General features: G+C 34.8%; 1 protein-coding gene across 3 annotated transcripts in view; it reads left to right on the top strand.

Annotated features, from left to right (window-relative positions):
• The window catches only part of col5a1 (procollagen, type V, alpha 1), a 219,573-nt gene that overhangs the window by 89,559 nt on the left and 107,514 nt on the right, over positions 1 to 22,500 (top strand). For all 3 annotated transcript variants that reach the window (XR_015519911.1, XM_087300581.1, XM_087300582.1), the window contains exons 5-6: positions 13,477 to 13,608; positions 22,400 to 22,500. The exon at positions 22,400 to 22,500 is cut by the window's right edge and continues 7 nt beyond it. Coding sequence is in view for 2 of the 3 variants with exons in the window: in XM_087300581.1 (XP_087156707.1) it covers positions 13,477 to 13,608; positions 22,400 to 22,500 (233 nt within the window). In the remaining variant the exon portion in view is untranslated. The remainder of the gene's footprint in view (positions 1 to 13,476; positions 13,609 to 22,399) is intronic.

Here is a 22,500-nt window from a genome sequence, read left to right on the forward strand (position 1 = left end):
ACTTTGTCGCTTGTCACTTTGTCGTTTGTTGCTCATCACTTTGTCCTTCGTCACTTTGTCGATTTGTCGTTTGTCGCTTGTCGCTTTGTCGCTTGTCACTTTGTCGCTTGTCACTTTGTCACTTTGTCATTTGTCATTTGTCGTTTGTCACTTTGTCCAGCCACTTTGTTGTTTGTCGCTTGTCACTTTGTCCTGTCACTTTTTTATTTGTCACTTGTCACTTTGTCCTTTCTCATTTTGTTGCTTGTCGCTTTGTCGCTTGTCACTTTGTCGTTTGTTGCTCGTCACTTTGTCTTTTGTCATTTGTCGCTTTGTCGATCGTCACTTTGTCCTTTGTCGTTTGTCGCTTTGTTGTTTGTCCTTTTGTCGATCGTCACTTTGTCCTTTGTCGTTTGTCGCTTGTTACTTTGTCCTTTGTCACTTTGTCGCTTTGTCATTTGTCGCTTGTTACTTTGTCCTTTGTCACTTTGTCACTTTGTCCTTTGTCACTTTGTCGCTTTGTCGTTTGTCACTCGTCACTTTGTCGCTTGTCGCTTTGTCATTTGTCACTTTGTCCCTTTGTCACGTTGTCACTTTGTCATTTGTCGTTTGTCACTTTGTCCTTTGTCACTTTGTGACTTTGTCGCTTTGTCGTTTGTCGTTTGTCACTCGTCACTTGTCACTTTGACGCTTGTCGCTTTGTCATTTGTCGCTTTGTCCCTTTGTCACTTTGTCATTTGTCGCTTGTCACTTTGTCCTTTGTCACTTCGTCCTTTGTCCTTTGTCTTTTTGTCTTTTGTCGCTTTGTCGTTTGTCACTCGTCACTTTGTCGCTTGTCGCTTTGTCATTTGTCACTTTGTCCCTTTGTCACGTTGTCACTTTGTCATTTGTCGTTTGTCACTTTGTCCTTTGTCACTTTGTGACTTTGTCGCTTTGTCGTTTGTCGTTTGTCACTCGTCACTCGTCACTTTGACGCTTGTCGCTTTGTCATTTGTCGCTTTGTCCCTTTGTCACTTTGTCGTTTGTCGCTCATCACTTTGTCACTTTGTCATTTGTCGCTCATCACTTTGTCACTTTGTCACTTTGTCACTTTGTCACTTTGTCCTTTGTCATTTGTCGCTTGTTACTTTGTCCATTATCACTTTGTCCATTATCACTTTGTCACTTTGTCCTTTGTCACTTTGTCTTTGTCGCTTGTACTTTGTCATTTGTCGCTTGTCACATTGTCCATTATCACTTTGATGCTTTGTCGTTTGTCGCTTTGTCGCTCGTCACTTTGTCCTTTGTCACTTTGTCATGTCACTTTGTCCTTTGTCACTTTGTCGCTTTGTCATTTGTAACTTTGTCGCTTTGTCATTTGTCGCTTTGTCGCTTGACGCTTTCCTCTTTGTAGAAGTGCCACTTGTCGATTTGTCGCTTGTCTGTTTTTCAGATGCACTCATATCAAACGATAGCATACTGATATAAATGATACTGCCTCATGTTTTATTGCTTATAAAAAAGTCAATATATTGTGTGAATTTCCCAGTTCTGGATTGTGGCAGGAAGGGCATCCGCTACATAAAACATATGCTGGAATAGTTGGTGGTTCATTTTGCTGCGGCGCCCCTGACAAATAAGAGACTAAGGCGAAGTAAAATGAATGAATGAATGAATATTGTGCAATCTTTATATGTAATGCCCATCCTTATTATAATGTCTAAAAAGTACAGTTTTTTATTTAGGGCTCGTCTGAGTTGCAAAATAGTGGTGAAATGATAAGGAAAGTCACGCTGTGTCTTGTAATTTGCTTTGGATGAGATTCTTTGTTAAAATTACCATTGGCTAATCTGCGGTGATTATATTTAGTTTGCATTGAGAACAACAGATTTGTCTGTGTGTGTGTTGGGTCGGTTTAAAAGAGCTGAAGTGTGTGTGGATTTAGGATTTTGGATCAGAATCGGTTGTCAGGTCCAAACACATGTTTACACTGGCAAACAATCCAGAGCAACAGCCAAGCAGAAATGACTACAGTCATTGTTCCTACAGTAGAGCTTTAGGAAAATGTCACAGACAAAGAGAATAAAAACAGGGAATGAGAAACCAGCCATGCTTTTCAGACTGTTTGAAGAAGACACTTATGCAAATAAATACTCGTGAGAAGTTTGAACTATAACATTTGTTGATGGATTGGAAAGTTCTACGACTCACTAAGGCTTCATTGTTGTAATCAGATATTCAGTCATGAGAGTAACATCAAAGTCCATTTAAGGCAAGCCATTTGACTTGGTGGTCATCTTTGAAACGCATCTCTGGCAGTATGCTTGGGCATTTTGTTTGAATGGGGAAACATCAAATTCTATAAAACCGTTTGCCAAGCTTACGATTGAATTTCATATTATGAATCACCAATAAAATTAAACAACAGCTGTCTATTTAGTTTCATTCCTAAACGTTGAACTCCCAGTCCCTCCCCCAGGGAATAGTCAGTGTATAAAGATTGATGATTGTGTCACCGACTCTGTCCCAGTCATTCCCCTCGCTGGCAAGCAGAGGTCATCATCACCGGACTATTGACATTACGTCATCCCCACTGACTGACTGGCACATACACCTACATCTCTCAATCACCTGGCTCACACATATTAGCAGCACAAACACACAGCTTCAGTTTGAAGTCTTGTTCTGCCCCGGCTAACACTACTGAGCGGTTCTCATCCTTGCCTGCTTTCCTGTTGATTACCTTGGGCTGTATCTCGTCCTTGTCTTGCCTGCTGCTTGCCCTGAACCCTAGCCTGAATACTGACTTTGATCCTCGCCGCCTGCTTTTGACCCATGCCTTGTGTTTGCCTGCCGCCAGCCCTTCAACTTGATACTACTGTGTTTGTGAGTTCGCACATGAATAACACCTGTGTGCTTATTGTTATTAAACTCTGTTTAATAAATATACTGCAAATGGATCCCTCTGTGTCAGACCCTTCGTTACGGATTGGCTATTGTACTAGAAGGTGGGGCTAAATTCGACATACTGACCGTTACACTTTTCTCCATTCAAAACCATACGAGTGACATGTCTTGCACATTCTATACTCTTCGGTAATATTGCGAAATGTTAATGTTTTTTTTTTTTTATTGAACATATTTTAAAGTTCTGTAAATCAGAGATTAATTTACAGCATAAATATATTTACTTACACTTTTTTAAAAATAAATTTTAAAACATCCTTACTGAACATAAATATTCATTTAGATTTAATTTATGCATTCAATAACAAACAGATTTCAGAACAATAAATAAATCAGCTCATATGCATATTGAATAAATTTAATACACATGATGAGCATTCGGGACTATCTCTCCTTTTATTTTTAATTAAAATGACTATTTTTGTCTAATACAAAGTACAAAATGTAAAGTAGCAACTCTTTATCTCATATTAAAACTGACACGTTGATTTGTACTTTCACTTTAACTTTTGTAAACTTTACTCATCAATTTTTAAAGGCACAGTATTTCATTTTCACCACTAGAGGGCGTGTATCCACAACAAACAAAAGCATATGTTGTTGTCCTTATGACCGAGTGTGGAATCGTGTGGGTTGTGGTCTTCATTACATGCTATGGGACTCCTGCAGAAATCATGTTGAGATAAAGTACTGAGCTAAAGTATTCAACACTTTTTATCATATCACCTTGCAGCCCAAGACCAGTTACTCACTGAAGCTAAGCAGGGCTGAGCCTGGTCAGTACATGGATGGGAGACAACATGGGAAAACTAGGTTGCTGTTGGGAGTGGTGACAGTGAGGCCAGCAGGGGCACTCAACCTGTGGTCTGTGCAAGTCCTAATGCCCCAGAATAGTGAAGGGGACACTATACTGTCAGTGAGCACCGTCTTTCGGATGAGACTTGAAAGTTAGTGGGGCCATTGGGGCACTGAAGCTGGCATGTTTCCTGAGCTTTTCTAGCAAGATGGTGCACCACCACATTATGGGTGTCAGGTCCGAGCATTTCTAGATGAACAGTTTCCTGAAAAGTGGATTGGTCATCGTGGGCCTGTTGAATAACCCCAAGGTCTCTTGATCTGACCCCTTTAGACTTTTATCTTTGTTGTCTATGGTGTAAAGATACAACATGTGCAGCACCTGTAACTACGGATACTGGAAGCCTGTGCTGGCATTTCTCCTGCGGTGTTGCTATCAATGTGTGAAGAGTGGGAGAAGAGGGTTGCATTGACAATCCAACACAATGGGCAGCACATTGAACACATTTATAAGTGGTCAGAAACTTGTAAATAACTCATGAAAGAATAAAGTTATGTTAAAACCAAGCACACCATTGTTTTTCTTGTGAAATTCCCAATAAGTTTGATGTGTCAAATAACCCTCTTCCTATTGAAAAAAACAAAAGTTAGATCCAAGATGGCCGACTTCAAAATGGCCACCATAGTCTCCACCAATCTTGAAAAGTTTGCCCCCTCACATATACTGTGCCACAAACAGGACGTTAATATCACCAACCATTCCCATTTTATTAAGGTGTATCCAAATAAATGGCCCACCCTGTATTGTTCATGCAAGTAAATACATTAACAATAACTACGTGTCCCTTATTATAAAGTGTGACCAAACAAATTGTACATATTGTGCCTTTATTGCATCTAAGCTGAATATATTTGTTGTAACTAATGCATTTTGCTTGTATTTTGTGTGTAAAGTGTAAAGCATGTAACCCTCACCCCCTAAAAAATGCAGCCAGGATTGTCCCTGTTATGTAACATATCCTCTAGAGCTCTGTGTTCAGCTGTTTGCTCCACATCAGGAGCGTTTTGTCTTCCAGTGTTTTCTGCGGGCTGTGTTGTGTGCCGATTCTGTCTGTCTGGTTGCTCACAGCCAAATCTCCACACGGCCTGGAGAGCCTTCTGCACAATACTCTTAACTCTCTCTCTCTCTCCCTCTACCTCTCTCTTACTCTCTCTCCTTTTTCACTCTCTCATTCTGCCATGATGATTTAAATCTTCTCTCTCTCTCTCTGTGTGTGTGTGTGCGTGTGTGTGTGTGTGTGCTCTAGTCTCTTCATGTTTTCGACTCTAACCTGGTGTCAGTTCCAGACATTCATCTTTCTGAGTTCACACTAACTTTGCCCACATTTTCTCCTCCTGCTTATACAAGTTTCCTGGGATCGCTGTGGGAAAAATGTGTTTTTGTGCGTGTAGAACAAGGAGAAGTCACCGATTAGGCTGATATATGAATCTGAGTGCTACAATAAATCAGCGCCGCGTCTCCTGAACATTTACAAGCGCACAAATGTTTTTGTAATGATTCTCCTACATGGACTTTTCAATAGATTATGTTTTCGTGATCAGTTAGACATGCACATGGACAGGTTCATCTAAAATGAGTCAAAAAAAAAAAAAAAGAGTGATTTAACCAATTCTTAAAACTATTGGTACTATAAATACATTCGGACACAGCAGTGCATTGTGGGAAATTAGGCCGCACATCTAATGCCAGTTATGTTTTAATGTTTTTTTATTATTATAACGAAGCACTTATTTTATTCACACTACAGTACATAAAAATCCAGACTCATTTAAACCGAATGCTGAGTGTGATCGTTTTTATGGTTCAAAACAAACTAAATTGATCAAATAACACGACTAAATAACTCAATAAAGCAACACGTGCTGATATAAAAGCAATCTAATGACATAAATGAACAATACACTGACTGACAGATGCTCTGCTGATTCTGAGTCTTTTTAAGTGATTCAAAAGAGTCAAATGTTCACGAATCAAGTGCACATTATGAGTGTGATAGTTTTTTTGGTTCAAAACAAACTAAATAGATCAAATAAAACGACTAAATAAGTTAATTAAGCTACAAGTGCTGATAAAAAAGCAATGTAATGGCATGAATTGACAATACACTTACTGACAGATGCTCTGCTGATTTTGAGTCTTTTTGAGTAATTTAAAAGAGTCATTTGTTCACGAATCAAGTGCACATGATGAGTGTGATAGCTTTTACAATTCAAAACAAACTAAATGGATCAAATAACATGACTAAATAAATCAAAAAAGCAACAAGTGCTGATATAAAAGCAATCTAATGACATAAACTAACAATACACTGACTGACAGATGCTCTGCTGATTCTGAGTCTTTTTAATTGATTCAAAAGAGTCAAATGTTCATGAATCAAGTGCACATGATAAGTGTGATAGTTTTTTGGTTCAAAACAAACTAAATAGATCAAATAACATGACTAAATAAATCAAAAAAGCAACAAGTGCTGATATAAAAGCAATCTAATGACATAAACTAACAATACACTGACTGACAGATGCTCTGCTGATTCTGAGTCTTTTTAATTGATTCAAAAGAGTCAAATGTTCATGAATCAAGTGCACATGACAAGTGTGATAGTTTTTTGGTGCAAAACAAACTAAATAGATCAAATAACATGACTAAATAAATTAATTAAGCAACAAGTGCTGATATAAAAGCAATCTAATGACATGAATTGACAATACACTGACTGACAGATGCTCTGCTGATTCTGAGTCTTTTTGAGTGTTTTAAAAGAGTCATTTGTTCACCAATCAAGTGCACATAATGAGCGTGATAGTTTTTTAGTTCAAAACAAACTAAATAGATCAAGTAACATGACTAAATAAATTAATTAAGCTACAAGTGCTGATATAAAAGCAATCTAATGACATGAATTGACAATACACTTACTGACAGATGCTCTGCTGATTTTGAGTCTTTTTGTGTAATTTAAAAGAGTCATTTGTTCACGAATCAAGTGCACATGATGAGTGTGATAGCTTTTACAATTCAAAACAAACTAAATGGATCAAATAACATGACTAAATAAATCAAAAAAGCAACAAGTGCTGATATAAAAGCAATCTAATGACATAAACTAACAATACACTGACTGACAGATGCTCTGCTGATTCTGAGTCTTTTTGAGTGTTTTAAAAGAGTCATTTGTTCACGAATCAAGTGCACATGATGAGCGTGATAGTTTTTTAGTTCAAAACAAACTAAATAGATCAAATAACATGACTAAATAAATTAATTAAGCAACAAGTGCTGATATAAAAGCAATCTAATGACATGAATTAACAACACACTGACTGACAGATGCTCTGCTGATTCTGAGTCTTTTTAAGTGATTCAAAAGAGTCATTTGTTCACGAATCAAGTGCACATGATGAGTGTGATAGCTTTTATGATTCAAAACAAACTAAATGGATCAAATGACATGACTAAATCAAAAAAGCAACAAGTGCTGATATAAATAGTGTAATGACATGAATTAACAATACACTGACTGACAGATGCTCTGCTGATTTTTAGTCATTTTGAGTAATTCAAAAGAGTCATTTGTTTACAAATCAAGTGCACATGATGATTGTAATTGTTTTTACAATTCAAAACAAATTAAATAGATCAAATGACAAGACTAAATAAACCAATGAAGACAAAAGTAATAAAATACTGTAAATATTAGAGAAAACACATGTAAACCAAAATACAGTCAAATCTTGTGGGAGTATAGCCACTATTAACCTCCTCCATCCATGCTGCCACAGAACAACACAGACCTTCCACCGTTAATGTTTGCAGACTGATTGCTAATTGAAGATTTGTGTGAAGGAGTGTCAAACCGGTGCTTCAGTGAATTCATACTGATCTTGGAAGTTTCTAATGATTAGGAATAGATGGTTTCTGTTTGGTTATCATTGCTAAAACAATGGAGTTTGGACTGCTTGAATGACATCTGTGTGAAAAATGTTGGGGAAAATGTGTCAATCCATTGAGAAAGGGTTTTTACATTTGCAAGACCTGTCTTCTGCTCTGCTGAGATAGTGAAAATGAGAATGAAGTGGATTCTAGTTTCTTTAACCAGGTCAAAGCAAACAAGAAAAACTGTAATCAGCAAATAACTGTTCGTAATGAAATGCATTGGATTTCAGCTGTAAACAAGTGTGCTGAATCAGATTATGCTTCTCTCGACTGAAAGGATTGTATGTATGTGTCATGTTTTTTTTTGTGTGTGTGTGTGTGTGCATGTGGAAAACACTCTGAAATGATAGTAGTTATGCATATAGGTAGATTACTGTTTGCATTGAGAAAATTGTAATGTAAGTTAAAAGGATATTACATTTTTAGAAGTGTGTGTGTGTATTTATGTATGTGTATCTGTATGTGTTTGTGGGATGGTGTTTGTTTCTGTGTGTCTGTATTGTTTGTTTGTGTGTGTGTGTCTGTTCATCTGTTTGTTTTTGTGTATTTGTCTGTGTGCGCATTTGTCTCTGTGTTTGTGTATATGTGTCTGAATTTGGTTGTTGTTTGCATGTGTGTGTGTCTGTATGTATGATTGTGTGTTTGTATGTGTGTGTCTGTCTGTCTGTATGTGTGAGTGTGTCTATGCGACCCCATATGTGTGGTTGTGTGTGTCTGAAAGTTTGTGTGTGTAGTTGTGTATGCATCTGAATGTTTGTGTATGTGTGTACACTGTGAGCATGTGTGCATTTGTGTGTGTGTGTGTGTTTGTATTTGTGTGTGTGTTTGTGTATGCAACTGAATGTTTGTGTATGTGTGTACACTGTGAGCATGTGTGCATTTGTGTGTGTGTGTGTTTGTATTTGTGTGTGTGTTTGTGTATGCAACTGAATGTTTGTGTATGTGTGTACACTGTGAGCATGTGTGCATTTGTGTGTGTGTGTGTGTGTGTGTGTGTGTTTTTATTTGTGTGTGTGTGTTCGTACAAGTATCTGTGTGTGTTTGTGGGATGGTTTTTGTGTGTCTGTATTGTTTGTGTGTGTGTCTGTTCATCTGTTTGTTTTTGTGTATTTGTCTGTGTGCGCATCTGTCTCTATGTTTGTGTATATGTGTCTCAATTTGGTTGTTGTTTGCATGTGTGTGTGTCTGTATGTGTGAGTGTCTGTGTCTATATGTGTGTTTGTATGTGTGTGTTTGTCTCTCTGTTTGTATGTGTGAGTGTGTCTATGCGACACCATATGTGTGGTTGTGTGTGTCTGAAAGTTTGTGTGTGTGTTTGTGTATGCATCTGAATGTTTGTGTATGTTTGTACACTGTGAGCATGTGTGCATTTGTGTGTGTGTGTGTGTTTTTATTTGTGTGTGTGTGTTCGTACAAGTATCTGTGTGTGTTTGTGGGATGGTTTTTGTGTGTCTGTATTGTTTGTGTGTGTGTCTGTTCATCTGTTTGTTTTTGTGTATTTGTCTGTGTGCGCATTTGTCTCTGTGTTTGTGTATATGTGTCTCAATTTGGTTGTTGTTTGCATGTGTGTGTGTCTGAATGTGTGAGTGTCTGTGTCTATTTGTGTGTTTGTATGTGTGTGTTTGTCTCTCTGTCTGTATGTGTGAGTGTGTCTATGCGACCCCATATGTGTGGTTGTGTGTGTCTGAAAGTTTGTGTGTGTGTTTGTGTATGCATCTGAATGTTTGTGTATGTGTGTACACTGTGAGCATGTGTGCATTTGTGTGTGTGTGTGTGTGTGTGTGTGTTTGTTTGTATTTGTGTGTGTGTTCGTACAAGTATCTGTGTGTGTTTGTGGGATGATTTTTGTGTGTCTGTATTGTTTGTGTGTGTGTCTGTTCATCTGTTTGTTTTTGTGTATTTGTCTGTGTGCGCATCTGTCTCTGTGTTTGTGTATATGTGTCTGAATTTGGTTGTTGTTTGCATGTGTGTGTGTCTGTCTTTCTGTATGTGTGAGTGTCTCTATTTGACCCTATATGTGTGGTTGTGTGTGTGTGTTTGTATTTGTGTGTGTGTGTTCGTACAAGTTTGTGTGTGTCTGGATGTGTTTGTGTGATTGTGTTTGTTTGTGTTTTGGTATTATATGTGTGTGTGTGTGTGTGTGTGTGTGTGTGTGTGTGTGTGTGTGTGTGTGTGTGTGTGTGTGTATTTGTGAATGTACTAGACGTGTGGTTGTGTGTGGTGTCTGTTTTGTTTGTGTGTTTGTATCTATGTGTGTATGTTTTGCATTTGTTTGCGTGTCTCTATATTTGTGTTTGTGTGTGCCTGTATGTGTGTGTACATGTCTAAATGTGTGTGTGTGTCTCTCTCTGTCTGTCTATATGTGTGAGTGTGTCTCTATGTCTGTGTGTGTGTTTATCTGAATGATTTATGTGACTGTGTGCGCGTCTGAATGTTTGTGTGTGTGTTTGTGTGTGTGTACACTGTGTTTGTGTGGGTACAGGTGTTGGTCAATGCCCTAATTCGTTTGGACAGTTTTGGCATCAAGTTGTGACTCAGTTCTCTCCGCCTAGACTGTGACCCACTTTTTTACTGTGTGTGTGTGTGTGTGTGTGTGTGTGTGTGTGTGTGTGTGTGTGTTTCCTGTCCCATTCCAACAGGTGTTTCATCCCTTTTCCATATTGTATTCATTATTTTTTCCAAAAACCATGGTTATTGAATGAAAGCAAGCAGCTGTTTTGCAGAAAGCTCTCGTCTGTGTGTTTCTGTGTGTTTTGAATTCTGCATGAATGTGACGGTGGTGTTTTGACTCTCTGATGAATGTGATGATTCACACTGTTGTCTGAGATGATTCACACTGTTGTCTGATTGCTGTAGATGCGTCTTTAATGCATTAATGTCCATTTAACTGTCAGGCTTGGCAGCTTAAAGCAGTTTTTATTCAGTTTTTCTGTTAACGGTTGTTGGACGTCTAAATTCTCCCAGTCTCTTCTGAATCATTCTGAGCTGAACTGAATTAATCTGACTCACTTACTGAACCGCAAGGCAATTATGACCAATTACTGAACCTTGTTCCTGCTGAATCTGCGCTGTATTATATTAAAATGTCTTCGGAAACTCATCTTTTGCAGGAGTTGTAATAAATCTTTCTCTTATTTGTTATGTCTGTTCACTTAAGTGTGTCATGAGCTCATCATTGGACAGACAAATTATATGTATTTTAATATTTTTAATGATATGTGTACTGCTGATGATAATTACTAATACAGTTGAAGTCAAAATTATTAGCCCTCCTGAATTATTAGACCGCTTGTTTATTTTTTCTCCAATTTCTGTTTCACGTAGAGAAGATTTATTCAACACAGATCTAAACATAATCATTTTAATAACTCATATCTAATAATAACTTTATTTTATCTTTGTCATGATGACTGTAAATAATATTTGACTAGATATTTTTCAAGACACTTCTATACAGCTTAAAGTAACATTTAAAGGCTTAACTTGTTTGATTAGTTTAGCTAGGCAGGTTAGGGTAATTAGGCTAGTTATTGTATAACAGTGGTTTGTTCTGTAGACTAAGAAAAAAATATAGCTTAAAGGGGCTAATAATATTGGCCCTAAAATGGTGTTTAAAAAAATTAAAACTGCTTTTATTCTAGCCGAAATAAAACAAATAAGACTTTCTCCAGAAGAAAAAATATTATCAGACATATTGTGAAAATGTCCTTGCTCTGTTAAACATCATTTGGGAAATATTTAAAAAAGAAAAAATAATTCAAAGGGGGCTAATAATTCTGACTTCAACTGTACATTCACACATACACAGACAAACACTAAGAGTATATACATGTAAAATGATGAGTAACTAAACAAGGCACAGGTGAACACAATCAGTCTACCAATGAGAAACCATAAAAACAAAGTAGAAACAGAAACAAAGAAAACTCAATTATTTTAATGTATTCTGAATCAACTATGAAGTTATGCCAATCATCTGTATTAATTTTGTGTTTTATGCTTGCATTGTAGTCACTGAACTCTTTATGAGGGTGGTGAGGATGTATTTGTAGCTTTTATTCACAAATAAACAAAACTAAACTAAAAGTAAACACAAAACATTGGAGCAGAAGGACCAAAGCGTTTAGAAAAGCAAGAATGTAGCTGCCTTACACAATGAACTTGGGCAACTAAGGCAGCGGTGCCCAAACTCAGTCCTGGAGGGCCGGTGTCCTGCAAGGTTTAGTTCCAACCCCAATCAGACACACCTGGGCTAGCTAATAAAGCTCTTACTAGGCTCTTTAGAAACATCCTAGCAGATGCGTTGAGGCAAGTTGGAGCTAAAATCTGCAGGACACCGGCCCTCCAGGACCGAGTTTTGACACCCCTGAACTAAGGATATTTAAACATAAAATGACGAGTAACTAAACGAGGCACAATCAGTCTACCAATGCCAAAAAGCTTAGGAAAGCAGCAATGTAAGAATATTGCACACTGAACTAAAGCAGCTGATTGTAAATAAACGTAAAATGGCAGGTAATTAAACAAGGCACAGGTGAACACAATCACAGCAAAGTTTTGGCTATCATCTATTAATTTTATGTTTTATCCTTGCATTGTTTTCACTGACCTCTTTATGAGTGTGGTGAGGTTGTATTTGTAGCTTTCATTCACAAATGAACAAAACTAAACAAAGTACAAAACACAAAAGTTTGAAGCAGAACAACCAAAAAGCCTAGAATAGCAATTATGTAACAGTATTAGACACTCAACTAAAGCAACAAAAGCTATATAAGCGTAAAATGACCAGTAACTAAACAAGGCACAGGTGAACACAATCAGCCTACCAATGTGTAACCATAAAAACAAAGTAGAAACAGGAACAAAGGTAACTTTATTTTTTTGATACTTGTTAAATCATATATTAATTTTGAGTTTGATGCTGCAGTCACACTAGAATTTTGTCGCACTAAAATTCTGTCGCACAGCACTGCAAAAAGGGGTGGGGTTAAACAAGATGATTGGACATTTAAAAAAACCAAGCGAATGGTCCATGTTTTAAATGTCTGTGCTGAGAGGTCACACACATTTTTACCCTTGATTGGTCTCACACAATCATATAATGCGATTTCGCAGGTCAGAGTTCACCAAGCTTGAACTTTCCTAGCAGTGAATAGCGAGACTTGATGCATAAACTTGCGTTTCCGGTCTGACACATTCGCGTGCATATGAATGGAAGTCTATAGGGAGAAAAGTCCACTGTGACCGCAGCTTTATGCTTAAGTTCTAATTGCTGACCTCCTTATGAGGGCATTGAGGATGTATTTGTAGCTTTTATTTACACATAAGCAAAATTAATCAAAGTAAACACAAAACATTGTAGCAGAAGAACCAAAGCACTTATGAAAGCAACTGCCTTACACATTGAACAGAAGCAACTAAGGGTATATAAACATGAAATGACGAGTAACTAAACAAGGCACAGGTGAGCACAATCAGTCTATCAATTAAAAAGAGCATAAGAAAGCAGGAATGTTAGAGTATTGTACACTGAGCTAAAGTAGTTGAGGGTATATAAACGTAAAATGACAAGTGACTAAACAAGGCACAGGTGAACACAATCAGTCTACCTTTGAGAAACCATAAAAACAAAGTAGAAACAGAAACAAAGGGAACTTACATTTTTAAATACCTCCAGAATTAAGTATGAAGTTATGCCAATCATCTGTATTATTTTGTGTTTTATGCTTAAGTTGTAATCACTGACCTCTTTGTTACAGGGTGACATCCAGCAGCTGATGATTGTATCGGACCACCGAGCTGCGTTTGACTACTGTGAGCATTACAGCCCAGACTGTGAGGTTTCTGCACCCGAACAGCCCCAGAACCAAGACCCAAACACTGATCAATCTGTAAGTTCTCATCATTTAACCAGTATTCTTTCCCTTGTAGAGAAGGAGAAGAGGTCAGGACGTCCCAGAAATCCTTGGCTTGTATGAACAAAACCAAAGCAAAACAGAGAGAGTGAAATCAGTTCAGTCAGGAACATCTCGTCGAGGGTTTGGACAGTTTAAGCACTTTTAAATCCAAATCTGTCAAAATAAAGCCACCACGTCAGGCAAAAGTTCAACAATTATCCCTAGTCATGGCAGTTTCCGGAGGTCTTGATACAGTGCATTAGTGGCTATTCACTTTTCAACAGCTTCATTTTTTCTCATGGTGGGGTTTAAAAAAGAATATTTTAAAGTTTTATAAGCCGTGAACCAATATAATCAGCTACGAGGAGAATCACAACATTATAAACTTTCATTCAAAATCAAAAAGTGCATGAAAAGATGTCAAAAAGACAAGGCTGTGAATTTAATTGATTTAAATTTAGGAAAAGGACTACAATCCCATAAAGCATTGTAAATGGCAATGACAATAGCCCCTTTCACACACTGATACCGGTAAATATCCGGAAAATTTCCAGAACGACTTTACCGGTATATTCAAAAAAGCGCTGTTCACACAGGCGAGGACGTTACGGAAATTTTCCGGAAAAGAGCATTCACACATCCATTCCAAAATACCGGTAAATTCTGACATCATTCACCACAAATGAGCTTTAAACGGCTGCGCTTGTATTTGTAAACATTTGACTAAATTACAAACTCTGTGGATGATCAATATTGTGAACAACTTTCGCAGGATCACTTTCGCATGTCGAGATGTTCATAATATGTGCGTGTGCAGGCGCTCACAGGCTGTTTCACAGGCACACGCAAAGCTTGAAGGTAAACAAACAACGGCTTATCATAAGCATCTCATCGATGATTATTTACACAGTTGGCATTAAGAAGAACATATAAACATGATCTGACTAACTTCTAGCAGCTAAATGTGTCTGGAAAAATATTCAAAGGCTTTTATTCTCACAAACCGCGCGGACGTAAATGCGTCTGACTGTTGTGATTGGCTAAAGCAGGTGTCTCATGTCAGCACGTTCTAGACGTGCACGCGCGTATTACGGCAGTCTTCCGTCTGCATTCACACAGCGCAGCATTCCGGCAAATTGCCGGTAATGTTACAACTTCTCTTTCCGGAAAATAGCCAGAACGAATTTACCGGTATTTTCAAAAAGGACCTGTTCACACATACAACCTTTCCGGAAAATTGCCGGCAATTTTCCGGAAAGGTCTGAATGTGAGAAAGGGGCTAATAATGACACTAATGGTGAAATATAAAACTGTAACGTCTTGTTTATGTCTAAAAGAACATAAATTACAATATTCAGTGTTTGTCAGGAGAGTGGGCGGAGCTAAAATGCGATTTCCAAGCTACAACTTTCTGATTGGTGGGATTTTATGTATTGCATTAATGAGGAAAAGAACTACAATCCCATGAAGCATTATGAATGACACAATTTAAATAATGGTGAAATATAAAACTCTAAAACATTTTATTTATATCTATAAAAACATATATTATGTTTTTTAGTGTTTGTCAAGGGAGTGGGCGGAGCTAAAACGCAATTTACTAACTGCAACTCTTTGATTAATGGGATTTCGGTACAGCATTAATGAGGACAAGACCTACAGTCCCATGAAGCGTTGTAAATGACACAACTAAAATAATATTGAAACATAAAACACTTAAATGTCTTTATTATGTCTAAAAAAACATATCTGACATTATTCAGTGTTTGTCGTGGTAGTGGGTGGAGTTAAAATGCAATTTACAAGCTACAACTCTCTGATTGGTGGGATTTTCTGCACAACATTAATGAGGACAAGAACTACAATCCCATGAAGCATTGTAAATGACACAACTAAAATAATGGTGAAATATAAAACTATAACGTCTTGTTTATGTCTATAAAACATATATTACATTATTCAGTGTTTTTCATAGGGGTGGGCGGAGTTAAAATGCAATTTCCAAGCTACAACTCTCTAATTGGTGGGATTTTCTGCACAACATTAATGAGGACAAGAACTACAATCCCATGAAGCATTGTAAATGACACAACTAAAATAATGGTGAAATATAAAACTATAACGTCTTGTTTATGTCTATAAAACATATATTACATGTATCAGTGTTTTTCATAGGGGTGGGCAGAGTTAAAATGCAATTTCCAAGCTACAACTCTCTGATTGGTGGGATTTTCTAAAATGTACAGTATTATCGAGGAAAAGAACTACAATCCCATGAAGCATTGTAAATGGCAACTAAAATAATGGTGAAATATAAAACTATAACGTCTTGTTTATGTCTATAAAAACATATATTACATTATTCAGTGTTTGTCGAGGGAGTGGGCGGAGTTAAACCGTAATTTACTAGCTGCAACTCTCTGATTGGTGGGATTTTCTGTACAGCATCAATAAGGTAAAGAACTACAATCCCATGAAGCATTGGGAATGAAACACTTAAAATAATGGTAAAAAATAAAACAATTATATTCCTTGATTATATCTATATAAACATATATTTTGCATACGTTGCCAAATAAATAAATACAAATATTTTAGATTTTTTTTTTTAAGTGTAAGGATAGCATATTATCTCTATGTTTGTCAAGGGAGTGGGAGAAGCTAAAAGCTATGTACTAGCTGCAACTCCCTGATTGGTGGAATTTTCATTTCAGCATTTTTGAGGAAAAGAACTATATTCGTATAAGGAATTATAAACAACAACTTAAATAATGTGCAAATATAAAAAAAAAATTACAGTTCTTGATTATATTTATCACACCATTAATTTATTATTTATTGCAATACATATACCAATACCAATTATTTTATTTTTTAGAGGGTGTAGGGAGAGAGATTTATCTCAAATATGCCATTTGTGAGTGGGCGGAGTTAAAAGCTAATAAATAGCTACAACTCTCTGATTTGTGGAATTTACGTAGAGCATTATGGGGAATGAAGTTTTTTCCACTACCGATTGTTACACATTATATTTTTGACAATATGTTAAAAATGTGAACAAGTAAGATCAACAAATGCAAAAACAAAAAATAAATAACTCCGCTAAGAACAAGTCTGTCTTTAAAGGTTTAAATTCTTTAAAGGTTAAAAAAAATCCTTCAAAAGTTAAATTCTCAATGGAGAAAATGAATGGAGTTTTTACTATTGCACTCAATGGTGAACCCGTTAATGAAAACCTGTTAACGAAAATGTAAAAATCTGGTTTTAGTGTTAGAGTTGGCAAATGTGACATCACAAAGCACTCACTGTTGGACTATTTATATATTTATTCAGCTTTTATTTGGCCTTTGGAATGAGAAAGAAATTAAAATGCAGTAATACCTGCCCACACTTGTGTGTGTGTGTGTGTGTATGTGTTTCAGGCGTATTAATACTTTATGGCTGTTTCCATTTCATCGGAAAAGACCCAGCTGCAGGCAGTCTGTTTAGAATTTTATTTTTCCAAGCGAACAAATGACCTCATCAGTCAGAGAAAGAGAGAGAGAGTGATAGAGGGAGGAGAAGAGAGCAAAGCTAAAGCAGGTCTCGGCCTGCAAAGGGTTTAGGCTCAGTTTGCACTGACATGCTGTATTAATAAAATAGTAAAGTACATTGTTTTGTCATTAGATAAAATGCTTGATTCCTATTAGACTAGAAAATGTAACATGACAGCAGAAAAGCACGAGGCAAGTGAGGAAGTTTTTGTAGCTTTTATTCATCAAATAAACAAAGTAGACAAAAAAAAAAACACAAAACTGAAGAACAAAAGAGCTTAGGAAAGCAACACTGTAACAGTATTGGACAATGAGCTAACCGAGCGTGTATAAACAGGAAATGAGTAACTAAACAAGGCACAGGTGAACACAATCAGCCTATCAATGAGAAACCATGAAAACTAATTAGAAACAGAAACTTACATTTTATAATGCATCCTAAATCAAGTATGATGTTATGCCAATCGTCTGTATTAATTTGTGTTTTATGCTTATGTTGCAATCACTGAGTTCTTTATGAGGGAGGTTAGTGTGTATTTGTAGCTTTTATTCACAAATAAACCAAACTGAAGGAAGTAGACAAAACAAAACTCACAATTTTATAAGAGAATAACCAAACAGCTTTGGAAAGCAAGAATGTAACAGTATTGGTCAATGAACTAAAGTAAATGATGGTATATAAATGTAAAAAAAATTAACTAAAATAAACAAAATAGACAAAACAAAACACACAACTTTGGAGCAGAATTACCAAAGGCTTAGAAAAGAGCTTAGGAAAGCAAGAATGTAACACAATCAGCCTATCAACGAGAAACCATCAAAATAAAGTAAAAACAGGAATAAAGAAAACTTAAATAAGGGGTTATAAACTAAAATTCTTCATGATGAGTAACTAAACTAAACTGGGTAACTACAGAAATAAACTAGGAAATAACCTAGGTCAAAACAAGTAAGTATAAAATAAAAGTCAAAAGAGCAGACAGCAAATGTGACATTCTTTATATTTTAAATGTGTAAAATGTTTATAGCGTCAACATTTATGAGAAGTTATGTTTTTATAACTGTGCAATTTTAAGTCTTTTTTATTTTTGAAAATGTCTGATTTGTTTGATTTAAAGTACAGCAAAAATCAGTACAATTGGATTTTTTTTTTTTACTAAAATCTGAATATTTTTAATATAATTTATTGTAAGGCTGAATTTTTATCATTATTCCATTTACATGATCCTGTGGAAATCTTTCTAATATGCTAAATTGCAGTTCAAGAAACATTTATTTATTTATTTATTTATTTATTTATTTATTTATTTATTTATTTATTTATTTATTTATTTTTATTTATTTATTTATTTATTTATTTATTTATTTATTTATTTATTTATTTATTTATTTATTAACATTTTAGCAAAACAACATTCAGGAGTAATGTAGCTTAGATGATCTCAAAAATAGTGCTGAAAACTCTGTACTTCTTTTAATTTTGGGGGGGTCAACTGAGTGTTCATCCTCTGTCCATCTGTGTTCACTCAGATGCCAATATCCTCTAAACTTCTGCAGAGAGAGAGAGAGAGAAAGAGAAAGCATTAAATGAAAGACTGAGAGATTCGGCATGCAAAAACTTATGAGAAAATAGTTTAAGCTGAATAACACGCAGATGACTGACCGTTTTCAATTGATTCTCTATGGCCGCTGAGCAGAACACGCTCCAGGGAATTGTGGGATTGACTGCGGGGCCAAGCAGTTGTTCTGAGCATCAAAAAGTGGATCATTACTGAACTTCATCCAACTGAAAAGCGAAGAATTTAATATTTAACAATCGTGTAATAGATAAAACATTTAAAAAAAACAGACAGAATATGTGACGTGAAAATAAAGTGTCATCTGATTGGTCAGAGCGCACCTGTTCATATTGTTTTAATAAATGAATGTGTTATGTATTACAGTATATATGAATAAATGTATGATGGACTATGATGTGAATAACATATTCTGTTAAGGCAAAATGGCCACACTTTACAATAAGGCTCCATTAGATAATGCTATTGTATTTACTAACATGAACTAATAATCAACAATTATTCATCATCTTTCAACATTTATTAATGTGTTATTAAATCAAACGTTGTGCTAAGTTTTTTTTTTTTTGATTAATTAACAATAAATACTGTAATAAATGCATTTTCATTCAGCATTTTGTATTTAATTTACATTTAACTTAATAAAAATTATATTTCATTTCAATTTATTATTATTTTTTTTAAATTTTCATTTGTTTACCACTAACACAGAAACAAAATATTATCAAGATATTAGAAGAATATTGTTATTATATAGTTATTTTATTGGTGAAAATGAAATAAAAATAAAAATAAAAATAATATATAACAGTAATTAAGTGAGGCAACATAATTTTTTTCATTACCAATAAATGCTGTAATATTTTTTTTTACCTTTTGTTACATTTTTTATTGAGTATTTTATATTTAATTTTCATTCATTCATTCATTCATTCATTCATTCATTCATTCATTCATTCATTCATTCATTCATTCATTCATTTTCACTTAGTGCCTGTATTAGTCAGGGGTCACAACAGCAAAATGAACCACTAACTTGTCCAGCATATGCTTTACACAGCGAATGCCCTTCCAGCTGCATCCCAATATTGAAAAAAATATCTATTTTAATTTACTTTATGTAGTTAATGAAATTGTTTAAAATAAAATTGTATATAAAACTGTAGTTCATTTAGAATTTTATAAATTTTTTTTACATTTGTTTTCATATTATTTTATTTTTCTATTTGATTTCTTTTATTTAATTCATTAAAAAAATCACAAGAAATAAATTAATTTTAATTAAATTAATTAAATTATTAAATTAATATGTTTCATTGTTTGCTCTTAACTAACATTAACTAATGAGATCTTATTGTAATGTGTTACTAGATTCTTTTTTTGTTTACCAATTAATTTAATTAAAATTTTATTTTATTTTATTTTATTTTATTTTATGTTATTACCACTAACACAGAAACAACATTTTAAAATAATAGTATAGTATGGAATAATGTTTAGAAGAATAGAAAGTATTATTTAATTTCAGTTTTTATTTAATCAATTAAATAAAAACAATTAAATAATAATAATATTCTACTGTAATTTATTATTATAAAATAATACTTATAATAATATTAGTAGTAGTAGTTATAATAATAATAATAATAATAATAATAATAATAATAATAATAATAATAATAATAATTATTATTATTATTATTATTATTATTTTTAAAGCCACCACACCTGTTTATTATTTTATTTAGTTTTTTTTTTTTTTTTTAGAACATTATATTAATTATTTCAGGATGTTGTCTTAATATTTGTAAATGCTGTATTTTATTTTGATCTTCCAGGAGCATATTTCATATTATTCTTAATGACTTCATAAAATATCCATTTTCAACCAACTGCAAATTAATTTGTAGAAAACTTATTACTCTTAAAATCAAACTTGCCATTTTTAATATCATACTATTCTATTTAAATTTCAGGAACATACAAACATACAAAAATACAAACATACAAACATACACACATACACGCATACACGCATACACGCATACATGCATACACACATACATAAATAAATAAATAAATAAAAATATGGAAATCTAAATAAATAAAAGCAAGATCATTTCAAACAGAAACTCTAGTGTCCAGCATATGGCAGAGTTATCAGTGAGTAAAGAATGTGGAGTGTTTTTCTGGACTCTTATGTGTCTTTGATGTGTGTTTTTGGCACAGAAATGACCTCAGGTTTGTGTGTGTGTCAGGAGCTGTAAATCTCTGTTAGTAGGGGGGCTTCTTTAAAAGAAAAGCCCTGAACTTTTGACCGGTCCTTCAAAAACCAGATCCGTCAGTGAAATATCAGGCAAACAGATGAAAAGCCCAGCAGTTTTCCGTCACTAATGCAAGCAATCAGCAGCGAGAGGTCAGCAATTCCTCATGTTAGATAAGACTGAACGTGGATTTCCTGAACTTTGGCTTTGAGGGAATCCCTGTTTTCCTTTTTCTCTAGTCTATTAGATCAAGACCGAGAGTATTCCTTATAATGTTTTTTACTTCCTAAGAAAGTTTTATTTCTTTTAGTTTGGCTGGAATATTTCATTTTTTACTAAATTATTATTATAACCTAAATAACCAAGTTAAGCCTATATATATATATATATATATATATATATATATATATATATATATATATATATATATATATATATATATATATATATATATATTATTTTTTTTTATTTTATTTTCTTTGCTTTTTTTTTTGCATTTTTTTTTTTTTTTGCATTTATGCTCACTCGCCTATTTTAAATATAAAATAATCCCTCAAGATGCCACTCTTTTTTTGTTAAGGAGAACAAATAATGTTCACATATGCTTCGTTCACATCATGTCATAATTGCCATAATTACAAGCCGCTTGAGGGACTCTTGAGACTCAGTTTGATGTCCTGCGGCTCAGAAATATTTTGTGTTTCTGCATTACTCATTTTGCCCAAGTGCTTCCATCTGCAGTATTATACATTTATGGATATAGTATGCAGTTTGATGTGTTGTTTTTCATCTGAAACTTTTTTGCTAATATAATTATAATGCATACTGATTTAAACGGGACCTATTATGGAAAATCACTTGTATAAGTGGTTTAAACACAGTTGTGTGGCAACAGTGTGTGAACATAACCAGCTTCTAATTGTAAAAAGTCTGCAGGAACACTTTGATTGACATTCACCTTATGTAAGTGTCATCAGAGGAGGAAAGCCCCTCCCATTAGTGACCATCTCTCTGTCATTAGCAGAGGATATTAGTCTCATTTTTTGAATCTGCTGCTATGCTGACACAGCTCCGCCCTCTTTTGAAAAGAACACATTCTCATTTGAATTTAAAGCGACAGTCTCCAGAACTACATAATTAGGATCCAAGTCTAAAGGGTCAGTTTCAAAGAGTTATAAAACATTATTTGTGGGGTATTTTAAGCTGAAACTTCACACACACACACTCTTGGGACATCAGAAATTTATTTTAGATCTTGTAAAAAGGGCCGTAATCCTGTAGGTCCCTTTTAAAGATTTTATTGCATGATACTGTATTGAAATATTTGAGGTTGTTGATATGAATGCTGATAAACTCTAAAATGTGAATGTTCAGCTGTGAGTAACACTCGGTATTATTTGTTTGTCTTCAGAACCCAGAGGAGGATAACTATTATTATGAATATCCCTACTATGAGGACATGGACTCAGACAAGACTGAAGAAACGATAACTGAAGAAACCACTGGAACCGA

Source organism: Danio rerio, chromosome 21 (genome assembly GCF_052040795.2).
Source record: "Danio rerio strain M-AB ecotype USA chromosome 21, GRCz13ab, whole genome shotgun sequence".
Taxonomy (NCBI): domain Eukaryota; kingdom Metazoa; phylum Chordata; class Actinopteri; order Cypriniformes; family Danionidae; genus Danio; species Danio rerio.